The sequence below is a fragment of the Pseudoliparis swirei genome, chromosome 7 (assembly GCF_029220125.1).
Source record: "Pseudoliparis swirei isolate HS2019 ecotype Mariana Trench chromosome 7, NWPU_hadal_v1, whole genome shotgun sequence".
In the NCBI taxonomy this organism is placed as follows: Eukaryota; Metazoa; Chordata; class Actinopteri; order Perciformes; family Liparidae; genus Pseudoliparis; species Pseudoliparis swirei.
The window spans coordinates 5423924-5437656 of record NC_079394.1 but is presented as its reverse complement, the minus strand read 5'-3'; the positions used below and the strand labels follow the sequence as shown (position 1 = coordinate 5437656).

The window sequence follows — 13733 nt, the reverse complement described above, 5'->3', positions numbered from 1 at the left end:
GCATCACTCCTTAATAACTAAGGATGGGTTAAATGCAGAGAATACAAGAGAATACATTTCGTTGCATGTGTACCTGTGCAATGACAATAGATTTAATCCAATCCAATGTACCAAATATTTAATGACTAGTTATTCAGATCAACACTCTTTTACTTTGTCAAAAGTATGGTCTAGTTTTATATAGAAATGTGTGACATTAAATGTCATCTTCTTTGAGTAGTCTATTTTTATTTGAGCGCAGTTGTGTTTAAGGCAATAAGTGAGTCAATATCTCAATTCACATGTAGCTTCCTAGTTTTGTTTCTTCACTTTCAAAGTTCCGCCACCGTAATAATGCGCACAGCTCTAGGGTGCGCTTGGTTTAGTCAGCTCTCAAGCGAGGTTTGTGCGGGGCGGACAGATACACATTTGAGCAGACCGATATCTCCTTCTTTCTCGCTTTACAAAAGTGATAACGATGCACAACTGAATACTTATCCAGATATTGTACTGCACAGATGCAGAGCAAATAGTTAAATAAAAAACGCAAACTAACTCCGCGCTCGCGGAGTGTCACGCGCCACAATACACAGGAACCCGTTCTGCACAGCTGAAAGTCAGCATCATCGCCACTCCTCCGGATAGGAAGGCGCATCCCGGATAGCTAGCTGGCTAGCTGTACTCGGCATAACGATGGCAGTTAATCTCAGCAAAAATGGGCCCGCGTTAACAGCCGCGTTCAAAGAGGTGGTCGACGAGAAGTCCAACACCAACTGGTAAGGAGCGGCGGGCTCTTCTCGGCGGCTTTAGGGGCTCCGGGGAGCGGCTTCCCGCTAGCTACAGGGTTGTCGAGCATTACGCCTCAAGTCACGTTAAATTAACGGTCTCCGAGCGATGGACGAACTCCGCCTGGGACTTCACGTCCCTTCGTCCCGCACAGCGGACCCTGCCCTCGTTACGCGGTCCGTCGCGGTGCGGCAGCGAGAGACAGCTTCGTGGGAGTTTTGCTTTCTTCCATGTATTGTCGGTGCGGCGTGTGTGAAGGAGAGCTAACTGAACAGCTAGTAACGTGGTTAACCAGCTAACTAAGTGCACTGACCAACCAGAGAGATAAACACGTAATACATTTTCTAGCGTGTGTGTTCATTTGCACGTTTGTACGATTGTTTCTCATGCCATTGGATGAGTTTGTTGCTGGCTACCTCACCCACTTCCTGGTAAGGTATCAGAAGTTAATAAGGCCAACATGCGAAAGTCAAATCCAGGAACTTCCTCTTCGCGCTAACTGTGCGTGTGCGTGTGTGTGTGTGTGTGTGTTCAGTCTCGTGTGTCTCTTGTCAATATTTGCGACTCTTCCCTCAATTCCAGGCTTTGATTTGGCCAACCTTGTGTAAACTAATTATCATGACAGACCTATCGCATGCATGACAACACAAGCAGGTACGTTCCTGTTTGAGATTCAATTCAATTCAATTCAGTTTATTTGTATAGCCCAATTTCACAAATTACAAATTTGTCTCGGAGTGCTTTACAATCTGTACACATAGACATCCCTGCCCCAAAACCTCACATCGGATCAGGAAAAACTCCCAAATAACCCTTCAGGGGGAAAAAAAGGGAAGAAACCTGGAGGAGAGCAACAGAGGAGGATCCCTCTCCAGGATGGACAGATGCAATAGATGTAATGTGTACAGAAGGACAGATTTAGAGTTAAAATACATTCAATGAATATGACAGAGTGTATGAATAGTTCATAGTAGGCATATTCCACGATGGAGACCTCCACGATCCATCAGGCAGATGGCGGTGGGGAGGAGGAGTGGGCGGAGTCTCAACAGGACAGTGGCGTAGTCATGAGCAGGAATTCCACGACCCAGACGATCCATCAGGCAGATAGGATCTATGTCGTCTCATAGGGTCCGATGACCCCATGAGACGTGAAGTCAAGGACTCCGGGAGAAAGCAGAGTTAGTAGCGTGTGATTGAGAGATGAAAATTCATCCTTAAGGAGAGAAAAAAGGAGATAGGTACTCAGTGCATCCTAAACGTCCCCGGCAGCTATAAGCCTATAGCAGCATATCAAGGGGCTGGACCAGGGCAAACCTGATTCAGCCCTAACTATAAACTCTGTCAAGAGGAAGGTCTTAAGTCTACTCTTAAGCGAGGTGACTGTGTCTGCCTCCCGGACTGAAGGTGGAAGCTGGTTCCATAAAGAGGAGCTTGATAACTAAAGGCTCTGGCTCCCATTCTACTTTTAAGACTCTAGGAACTACAAGTAGTCCCGCATTTAGTGAGCGTAGCTCTCTAGTGGGGCAATATGGTACTATAAGCTCCTTAAGATATGATGGTGCATCACCAATCAAGGCTTTGTAGGTTAAGAAGAATTTTAAAAGTGATTCTTGATTTTACTGGGAGCCAGTGCAGAGCAGCTAGTGCAGGAGTGATGTGATCTCTTTTCTTAGTTTTAGTGAGAACACGAGCTGCAGCATTCTGGATCAACTGGAGGGACCTAAGAGATTAATTAGAGCAGCCTGATAATAAGGAGTTGCAGTAATCCAGTCTCAAGTAAGCAGCGTGAACCAATTTTCTGCATCTTTTGAGACAAGATGTGCCTGATTTTGAAATATTACGTAGATGAAAGAATGCAGTCCTTGAGATTTGCTTTACGTGGGAGTTAAAGGACAAGTCGATCAAAGATAACGCCAAGATTCTTTACAGTGGTGTTGGATGCCAGGGCAATGCCGTCTACAGAATCCACATCACCAGATAATTGATCTCTGAGGTGCTCAGGGCCGATTAAAATTACTTGGTTTTGTCTGAGTTTAACATCAAGAAGTTGCAGGTCATCCATGTTTTATGTCTTTAAGACATGCTTGAATTTTACAGAGTTGGTTGCTCTCCTCTGGTTTTATCGATAGATATAGTTGAGTATCATCTGCATAACAATGAAAGTTTATGGAGTGTTTCCTGATAATATTGCCCAAAGGAAGCATGTATAAGGTAAATAAAATTGGTCCAAGCACGGAACCTTGTGGAACTCCGTGATTAACGTTGGTGGTTATCGGCGTCATCGTTTACAAATACAAACTGAGATCGATCTGATAAGTAGGATTTAAACCAAATTAGTGCCGTGCCTGAAATGCCAATCGACTGCTCCAGTCTCTGTAACAGGATGTCATGGTCAATGGTGTCGAATGCAGCACTAAGGTCTAACAAGACCAGGACAGAGAGGAGTCCTTTATCTGCTGCCATTAAGAGGTCATTTGTAATTTTCACCAGTGCCGTCTCGGTGCTGTGGTGTTTTCTAAATCCTGATTGAAATTTCTCAAATAAACTATTATGATGTAGAAAGTCGCACAACTGATTTGCGACCACTTTCTCAAGGATCTTGGAGAGGAAGGGAGGTTAGAGATCGGTCTGTAGTTAGCCAACACCTCTGGATCCAGAGTGGGCTTCTTCAGGAGAGGTTTAATAACAGCCATCTTGAAGGAGTGTGGTACGTGGACTGTTAGCAGAGACACATTGATAATATCTAATAGAGAGCCGCCAATTAAAGGCAAAAGCGTCTTTAAGCAGCCTCGTCGGGATGGGGTCCAAGAGACAGGTAGGCGGGTTAGAAGTAAAAACCGTTGAAAATAATTGGTCACGGTTGATGGGAGAAAAGCCGTCCAAATATACACCAGGGCATACAGCGGTTTCCAAGGCCATTCCACTTGAGGACAGACTGGCACTGGTTATGGGCAAGAGAATATTAATCTTGTCCTAATAGTTAAAATCTTTTCATTAAAGAAGTTCATAAAGTCATTACCACTGAGGTTTATAGGAATGCTCGGCTCCACAGAGCTGTGACTCTCTGTCAGCCTGGCTACAGTGCTGAAGAGAAACCTGGGGTTGTTTTATTTTTCTATTATTGATGAGTAATAGGCTGCTCTGGCATTACGGAGGGCCTTCTTATATGTTTTAAGACTATCTCGCCAAACTAAGCGGGATTCTTGAGATTAGTTGAGCGCCATATGCGTTCAAGCTTTCGTGACGTTGCTTTAGTTTGCGGGTCTGAGGGTTATACCAGGAGCAAACCTCCTCTTCCTCACTGTCTTCTTCTTCAGAGGGGCTATCGAGTCCCGTGTCATTCTCAAGGAGCCTGTGGCACTGTCAACAAGATGATCAATCTGGGACGGACTAAAGTTAGACCAGGAGTCCTCTGTTATATTGAGACGTGGTATCGAATCAAATACAGAAGGAATCGCTTCTTTAAATTTAGCTACAGCACTGTCAGTTAGACATCTGGTGTAGAAACTTTTGACTAACGGAGTACACTCCGGTAGTATAAATTCAAAAGTTATGAGGTTGTGGTCTGACAGAAGAGGATTCTGTGGGAAGGCGTTCAAATGCTCAATGTCAACGCCATAAGTAAGAACAAGATCAAGCGTGTGGCCAAAGCTGTGAGTGGGTTTCTGTACTCTCTGACAGAAGCCAATCGAGTCCAACAAGGAGATGAATGCAGCACTAAGGCAATCATTATCAACATCCACATGGATATTAAAATCTCCAACAATAATAACTTTATCGGTTTTAAGAACCAAACTTGATATAAATTCTGAGAATTCAGATATAAACTCTGAATATGGACCTGGTGGCGGTACAGAATCACAAATCGAATTGGCTGTAGTGTTTTCCAGGTTGGATGTGAAAGACTAAGAACAAGGCTTTCAAATGAGGTGTAGTGTAATTTTGGTTGAGGATTAATTAATAGGCTCGATTCAAAGATGGCTGCTACTCCACCTCCTCGACCGGTGCCTCGAGGAATGTGAGTATTAATATGACTTGGAGGAGTCGATTCATTCAGGCAGACATATTCTTCATGGCTCAGCCAGGTTTCAGTTAGGCAACATAAATCAATGTGATTATCTGATATTAAATCATTTAGTAACACAGCTTTAGATGACAGAGATCGAATATTTAGGAGACCACATTTAATAGACCTATTTTGTTGCACTGCTGAAATAATGGTGTTAACTTGTATAAGGTTATTGTGTACGACTCCTCTTCTGCTTACTTTTGATTTATTTAATTGAAGTGGCCGTGGGACAGACACAGTCTCTACTCTAGAGTCAAGGGTGGGTAACTGCTCGAATGGAAGAGCAGAGAAGGGTGTTAAACTACAACTCTGCTCCCAGTTCCTGATCTGAACCCTGGGTTGTCATAGATTAAGTCCGGTGATCAACTTGGTCATATTCGCAGAAATGAGGCGCTCCGTCCAGCGTGGGATGAATGCCGTCTCTCCTCATCAGATCAGGTTTTCCCCAGAAAGTCTTCCAGTTGTCTCGTAGCCCACATTATTCGCTGGGCACCACCTCGACAGCCAGCGGTTGAAAGGCGACATTCGGCTATACAATTCGTCTGTCTGCAAATTTGGGAAGGGCCAGAGAAAATGACGGTGTCCGACAACGTCTTGGCATAAGCACACACCGATTCCACATTAATTTTAGTGATTTCCGACCGGCGGGCTCGGCGTCATTACCACCGGCGTGTATTACAATCTGACTGTATCTCCGCTTATCCTTAGCCAGCAGCTTCAAACAAGACTCCACGTCGCCCGCTCTGGCCCCCGGGAGGCACACGACTCTGGTCCGCGGCTTCGCTGTTTTCACGTTCCTGACTATAGAGCTCCCGATAACCAGGGTGTGTTCCTCAGCGGGTGTGTCGCTGAGCAGGGAAAACTGGTTGGAAACGTGAAGTGGTTGGTGCACAGCGGGCTTCTGTGTAGACTTACTACTCCTGGAACAGTTACCCACGATCCCGGCTGATCGGGCACCACGGAGAACAGCTAACAGCTGACTGTAGCTCAGCGCCGACTACGGGAGAGGCGGGCTAACTAGCATAGCTGTCTGAGCTTCGATAGCGGGCCGTGCATCTAACCCACTTAGACCTGCCTCCAACCTAGCAAATAAACTACACTTGTTGCATGTATCGTTATCATTAAGGGAGGCAGGGGGATAACTATACATGAGACACACTGAGCAAGAGGGAGCGGGAGGGAGAGAAGAAGAAGTCATGCTCGCTGTTGAGCTGGCAACCAGAGCTTACCGGAAGAGTGAGATGAGGCCAAACGTCGTAGAACTGAGGCTTGTTCTATCTCAGGAAATAGTATTTGCCATCATAATGGATCACTAGACAATTAGAGCTGCAGCGAAATATTTTCTTCTTCAATCCATCTCCAGATTAATTTCGATTTAAGTTGAATAATTTACAACAAATAAGTCGATACAGACCCAGGATATTTTTGCTTGGAAAAATCGATATGATAATCAACGGCAACAACAGTATTGTATTTACACGACTATACTTCTGTAAAATGTATCCTGTTGGCATAAGGCTTGTGGTCAAGGTTTCATTAAAATGTTTAAAAGGCTGGATCAAACGCTTGTCTGTCTCGGTGTGATCGGTTTAGCTGGTATTTTAATATTCTTAATCCTTTGTTTTTCACAGGGCCTTGTTTACCTACGAGGGAAACAGTAATGACATCCGCCTGGCAGCAAAGGGAGGTGAGTAACTGGGTAGATATTGTTATCAAGGTTTTAGGAGTGCAACAGGATATTCTTAAATGTGTGCAGGAATTTCATTGTCAACATTTCAGTCCTGAAAAAATCAGCACAAAAGGATTGCTTGCCCCGGTTTTCTCACCCCATAATTTGTCCGTAGAAAAATGTCGACAGTTGCACAACCAACCACAATAGCCATTTGATTTTTCCACACTGTTTGTGTATCAGATGGAGGACTGGAGGAGTTGGTTGAAGAGTTAAACAGTGGAAAAATGATGTATGCTTTCTGCCTGGTCCAGGATCCAAATTCTGGCCTGCCTAAATATGTCCTCATCAACTGGGTTTGTGCTACACTTAACTATTGTCCATCTGTTTGTCCTCTTTGAAGTGTCCCTCCTTGAACTTAAAGAGTAACTCTGTGTTTCAGACTGGAGAAGGAGTGAAGGACTCCAGGAAAGGACAATGTGCAAATCATGTCAGCTCCATGGCCAACTTTCTTCGGGTAACATTGCACACTTAAGTCTACATTTACGTTTGTTTACAGAGGAGGTTATATGTATACTAGACTAAACATAGAGGAGACATGGGGGTCAGTGTCCAGCAAACGGCACATGTAATGAATCAAGATAACAACTGTCTGTGTTTCTCTCTTTGTGCACGCATTAAAATGAATGTTTATTTAATGCTGTTGCAGGGGGCCCATGTCACAATAAACGCCAGAGGAGATGAAGACGTGGAGCCCGAGGTGATCAGAGAAAAGGTGGCCAAAGCCTCTGGAGCCAACTACAACTTCCACAAAGAAGCTTCCAACCGCTTCCAGGACAGCGGTCCTCAGGGTCCCGTGGTATGCAGCGCATGCAGTTTCTGCCGTGTGCCCTCCTGTTCGCTTGTGTTTCATGCGAGAAAGATAAGCAGAGGACTAGGCTCCTTAATCTCAAAACATGGAGACATTAGAAATGTTTGTTTCTTTGCTATAGCTATCACACTCACACACACACACACACACACACACACACACAGCTCTGCCACTGGAAACAAGTTTCAACAAACAGACTCTCCAACGGAGAAAACCTGGAAAATGCTGACCGACAAATTCTTTCTTCGCAAAAAAATAGCAACCGTTGGTTCATGTCTGATAGTTATCAAAAGATCAGAACTACTTGCTAGTATGTGTGTATATATATATATATACACACACACACACGTATATATATATGTGTGTGTGTGTATATATGTATATATATATATGTGTGCGTTTATATATATATATATATATCCGAATATTTATTGTGAGATCAGTAAAATAGAAGAAAACCATTTTCATCCAGTTAATAAATAAAGATGAACAAAGAAAATTGATGGATTAGGTTTATGTAATATTTGCTAACGAACCATTCTCTTAGTTGGATTCTGCTGTGTATTTTTATTTTATAATGCAAGATGTCTACACAATGGTATCAAGTCGTCCTTTTCTCCATGTAGGGTTCAGTGTACCAAAAGACCAACGCCATGTCTGAAATCAGAAAGACCAACAAAGACAACTTCTGGGCTCAAGCGGAGGTACGCTCCTGAACTTTAAGCTGCTGCAGACTTCTACTTCATTTCTGAGTCTCTAAAAAATACCTTTAAAAAAACAAAATATTTTTTTAATGTAAGTTAAATATAAATGTCTTTGAGTCCTTGACTCATTTAAATAGCAAGAACTCGAATATTGCAGGAGTTTGCAGTTTTGAAACATTTGACACATTTCCATTTCTTTTAAAAGATTGTATAAAAATCCAAGGCAGGCAGTTTTTATCCTTCACAAACGTAAGTCAGCAAAATAAATCTTGTAACTTGGTCCTTTTGTCTGCAGTTTTTGCTCATCAGCATACCTGTCACAAATACACCCAGGAAGTGGAGCTCATTGCCTCGCACTTTTATTAACCATCAACTATTGCGAAATCAATCTGACGGTGATATTTTTCGAGATGCCAAACCCATCGCTGACCTCTGATCGTCTTTTAGAAAGAAGAGGAGAAACGTCGCCTGGCGGAGCGGAGCAAGGCCGACGACGAGCGCCAGCACCTGGATAAGGAGACGAAGGACAGAGAGGCCAAGGAGGCGGTGCAGAGGGACCAACGGGACAAGGAGAGAGCCTCTCAAATCGACCAGCAGAAGTAGGAGCAGCTGAAGGAAATGCCCGTTCTGAAATATCACCTGTTAAAGGGCTCCGCTTAAAAATGTTTTTCTCGTCTTCTAAATGTTTTTTTTTTTTTCTTAATAGGAAGTACCAGCAGAAGCAGGACGCCGAGCCCAAAGAGCAGGAGAAACGCTCGGTGAGTCTCACAAGAGGAAATGCTTTTCAACTGTGACGTAACCTGACGGATCGGAAGGAGTCAGAGGCTGGAACGAGGATCGGTGTGAAATTTCCGTTTCGCATCGAGTGTTACCCACTTATCTAGCATCATGTTGATGGTTAGAGTGTTGGTCGTGCACACATCCCGTTAAGGCACCACGGCAGCTAATGTCAGCCGTGCCAACATTGATATCGACGTTATCAGGAGGAGCAGCAGGAGGAGGAGCCGGCCCCCCGGAAGAAAGCAGTCAAGAGAGGTGAATCTGTGGAAAAGGCCAATGTGAGTTCCCCGTCCTGAAAGTGCTCTCTTCTGGACAAACTACTTTCCTCCTTATTGCCCAAGTCATGGCAATATTCGTCTTTTGTTTTTCCAATCAAATGTCGACCATTTGAAGCCCAACCTGACGCCTGTTTTCCACTCTTAGCTGCATGAGCTCTACTTTCTCTGTGGCCATTTTTCGGGCAACATCTATCCGTCTGGTTTTTCCCTCCAACACTTCTCACTGCATTATGAATGACCTGCGGCGGTCCAATGCTTATTGCGTGTATTTTGTTGTCCTTGTTTTCCTAGGAGGCGGCTTCTCTCATCTCTCAGCGCGCTATGAACCCCAGAGAGATGTTCAAGCAGCGAGAGAGGGGGATAACTCCCAGCGACTCTGACGTTTCCTCTGCTGCCCCCGACGTCCTCCAGCCAGGTATCAGCACTGCCCTCTCTGACCTCTCATAGATCTCTGTTTGCTTTAAAATGTCACAGCCCTTCCTGCATTACTGCGAGGCTCTCTCGGCCTCACGCTACGCCAGCAGAGAGTTAAAAACTGGTGTTTTTTCTCGGGGAGATTGTCTCCCGACATCTTCTTTCTTCAGAGCTTTAACTTCCCATCAGGCGGCCTAGTTGCCTCACAGTCCTACTTAACGCAGTGTCTCCATCATGGTGTCTGCTCTGCTTCTGTGCCACCAGTCTGCACTATGTTTTCTCTCCGGTCCAGTTTTTGTGCGTGATCTGAGGGTTCCGTGTGTGTCTCTGCTCAGGGCGCCTGCAAAGCCCTTTTCTGTCAAAGCCGGCGTATGAGAGTGAGCGAGCCAGTTCACCTCAGCGCCAAGCGTCTCCTGTGCCAGCAGGCTCCGCCTCTCCTGTCCGAGCCACAGGTGTGAGCTCCCGCACGCACACACACACACACACATTAGTAAATACAAAATACATATTCTACAACTTGGGTGACAGTTCCATACTTCACTTAAAGATCCATTTGTCATTGTTGTTTCTGTGTGTGATCATCCTCTTAATCCATAATCACAAATTGCATCGTGAGTCATGCTTCCATTCAATGCACTTCATGTTTCCTAAGAGACTTTCATGTTATTGTCTTGTTGCTCAAGTGAAACATGCCGACGTGTCTGCGAGGTGCGGCGGCTTCCAGCCTGTGTGGACTTGTGAATGTGTTCTCCCGTCTACATGCATGTCTGTGCTTGTGTTTTGGGCGATCAGAGCCTGATGTGGATGATGGACAGTCCAGGTGTGAGTATGATGAGCAGGATGCGGCCCCCCAGGAGCAATGTGAAGGTGGGACCCATTTCACACGACACCAGCCTCTGGTTTCAAGCATCGGCTTTCCAACCCGCCCATCTGCTTCTCATATATATTGTTTAGTCATTTGTTATAAGCACATATTATTCCCTCCAGCCAAACTGTGGCCGCTGCTGCCACCTGCTGGCGGGCAGGCGGCCCAGACGCCACATACTGATGGCAATCTGTCTTTTCAGAGAAGACACTGGCTGCCACCGCCTCCGTCCAAGAGACGGCTTATGAAGAGCCTCCTCAGGTGACTGTTTACTTACCTTGAGCATGACATTCCTCCGCAGCACCGCGGTAAGGAAACTAACTGATGCGGGTTGAGACGTGTTCGAGACTGTGTCCAAAAGTGTGAAACCTCTCCAGAGCTGTTGGCAACCGAAGCTCAGGGACGAGAGAAAGTGGAGCAACATCCGAGCAACACGCCTCCAACAAAAGCAGCTGTCAAGCAAAATATGCTCGCTGTTTGTGTATCCATAGCAACGACTTCTGTGTGTGCCCACAAGCCTATTTTATTTGATCTTTATTTATTAATACAACAAAGTACTTCAATTGGAATGCCATACTTGATGACCGTTCTATAAAAGTAAGAGCTCACTAAGGTCTGCCGTTGTGATGATACTACTTCCTGTCATCAACTCTTGCTTAACTAAACTCTGCGTTACTTTATTCCATTCCCAGGTAGAGGAGAGTCACTCTTATGAGGCGACTGCTCAGGAGGCACCAGAGGCGACACCAAGCAAAGGCATATGTGCCAGAGCCTTGTACGACTACCAGGCTGGTGAGTTCTTGTTAAAAAAAATTTACGTAAGCGTAAACTGAATAATTCTTAATTAATCTGAAAACTGTCACTAATATTAAAGAGCAATTTACCGGCCTGTTATAGCTTGGATGTTCCCATTCAGCTCCATTGTTGTAGATGTTTCACTTCATGTTTAAATTGAACAAATCGTTGTGTCTGCTGTCAACTTTCTTAGAGAGAAAATGTGCAAGTCTGACTTTTTGTTGTCATAAATTGACCAAGAAAGTTGCATTAAGTGCATCTCTATGGAAGATGTCGGCTGACGTTCACGAGACGCTGCTCTTCTCCTCCAGCTGACGAAACCGAGGTCTCGTTCGATCCCGACAACATCATCACCGGCATCGAGATGATCGACGAGGGCTGGTGGCGGGGCTACAGCCCAGACGGCCACTTTGGAATGTTCCCAGCCAATTACGTGGAGCTCATCTAGCGACCCCCCCACCCCCAGAAGACGTCTGCAGTCAACGGTCAGTCCTCGCACACCAGTGAGCTGATCCGGCTAAAACGGAGTAAACGTCGCTCCACACCACGGACCAACAAACGGATCGGCCAGAAGCTTTAGAAATCGCTCGTCTTTAAGAAAGAAATTATATTAAATTGTTGATGTGAGCAACGGATGGCTTAATTAAGGGATTTGTGAGGACACAGTCCAATGCTCCCCCCCCCCCCCCCCCTAATGACATCTCTTTTCCTATAAATGTGATGCCGTACACAACTAGCCTTTGTCAAGTCTTTAATTCAGTAGTAGCAGCACTTCTAGTTCACATTCCTTACTAAGTGACTTCAGTTCTATTTCAGGTATAATTTCGTCGTTACTTGTAGCAAATGCTCCCGTACGTTTCAGGGAAGAAGAAGAAAAAAAATCAAAGATGGCGGTACCAGCTGCAGTATAATCCTTTGCCTTGTTTTTGCCTTTCTTTACCGGCAGACTGAACTTTCCTTTTTTTTTTTTCTGTGATTGATCCTGTGTGGTTTTCAGACCATGTTTTAGTACTGATGTCGCTGTGGTTAAAGTGAATATTTAAAAAACAAATCAGATTGTGTTTGCTGTGCTTTGGGTCAATTCAGTGGGGAATGCATCAAACCGTTCAGTTCCCTTTTCCACTGACTTTTTATTGTTTTCATTCCTTCGTCATCTGAACCAGATTATTTCAACATATTTAACTTTTCAGGGACAAAGCTAGAGAGAATAAAACAAAGTCAGCATTTTTTTTTCTTTGTGTGGATCTCGCTGGTCTGAGGTTGAATTTGAGTGCATTACACATCTCTAATAAGTAATTTGCGATGTTACGGTGCCATAATGACGGGAAGTGAATGCAGTAAAATGTCAATAAAAAATGTGTATGTTCAGTTTTTATCACAGAACAAAATTATTGCTCTTTTAAGCTTTGAGATTAGACTATAAAAGGAAATATGAATTATGAGTAGGAAAGAGTATCATGTATCCCCTGCATTGTTTGTTTCCCCAGAGTTTATTGTAATGCACAAACATTCTTCATAATAAAATAAATAACCAAAGCCATGTTGTCACATCTTTTCAGGCTCAGCATATCCTAGGCAGCATGCGTTTTAGAAAAGCTTGAAGTATTATAGCTAATTTATAGGGATTTTCAGAGGTCTATCAGGAACTCACACACACACACACACACACACACTCTACAATCAGTTTCCTGGAACGAGGCAACAGCTGGGGAATTAACCTGTAATGCACAGGTTTCATATTCACATGAAAATCATTCTTTTCTTTTGTTGTCTGAATCCTTTATTAATATCTTTGTCAGGCTGAATGACCACACCTGTGTCGTAAAATGTTCCCTGTGCTCAAGACATTTGCCATATATGGATCATCTTTGATCCTTTATGAAAATCACTCTCCTGCTATATATATTACTCAACAAAGCAGCTGAAATGTGCCTTAGGAGTGATTCAGTAAAATGTCATGCATTTTGACCCCCTTAGTCCATTAAATAATTCCCAAATATCCCGAATCACATTCTATTCTCCCTCTCGAATCACTCAATGAATACAATATTAACTCTCACTATTCAAGCCTTACACTTCTGCTTTTAAAGTTTGCCGATCTACTTCTGTTAGTTTGTACTTATCCCTAAAACAAGCGCTGCGTCTTTAGACCCATTTATTCTGGAACAATCTCATTCTGCTAACGGCCGTTTCTCACCATGACTGGAGTCATACGTACCGCTTCAACGTTTGTAGATTGTTCCCAGGAAAGTGACTCACTTCAGACAGGAAATCTCTCGTGTGTTGAATTCACAATATCTTGTCCACACGTTGTCGTTTACATCATTCTGCCCTCATCTCAATTCAATTCAATTCAGTTTATTTGTATAGCCCAATTTCACAAATTACTAATTTGTCTTGGAGTGCTTTACAATCTGTACACAAATAACCCTTCAACCTCGTGTTTATCTCCGTGGAAGTCTGAAATGAATAGTTGGGGCTTTTCTCAGGCTCATAACTGATTTTTCTCTCTCATAACTG

General features: G+C 44.0%; 1 protein-coding gene across 4 annotated transcripts; it reads left to right on the top strand.

The window, feature by feature from the left end:
• Positions 1 to 611: 611 nt before the first annotated feature.
• Positions 612 to 12749, top strand: dbnlb (drebrin-like b). Of its 4 annotated transcripts, XM_056419564.1 has the most exons (15): positions 613 to 755; positions 6469 to 6524; positions 6750 to 6862; positions 6949 to 7023; positions 7216 to 7365; positions 8004 to 8081; positions 8529 to 8680; positions 8788 to 8839; positions 9065 to 9139; positions 9431 to 9554; positions 9889 to 10005; positions 10346 to 10420; positions 10621 to 10679; positions 11111 to 11210; positions 11525 to 12749. In XM_056419564.1, the coding sequence occupies exons 1-15, from the start codon at positions 673 to 675 to the stop codon at positions 11659 to 11661; spliced, it is 1446 nt and encodes a 481-aa protein (XP_056275539.1). In that variant the 5' UTR covers positions 613 to 672; the 3' UTR covers positions 11662 to 12749. The 4 variants fall into 4 exon arrangements, with proteins under 4 accessions (XP_056275540.1, XP_056275542.1, XP_056275541.1 ...); XM_056419565.1 differs by lacking the exon at positions 9065 to 9139 and having other exon boundaries at positions 612 to 755; XM_056419567.1 differs by lacking the exon at positions 9889 to 10005 and having other exon boundaries at positions 612 to 755.
• The last annotated feature ends 984 nt before the right edge of the window (positions 12750 to 13733 follow it).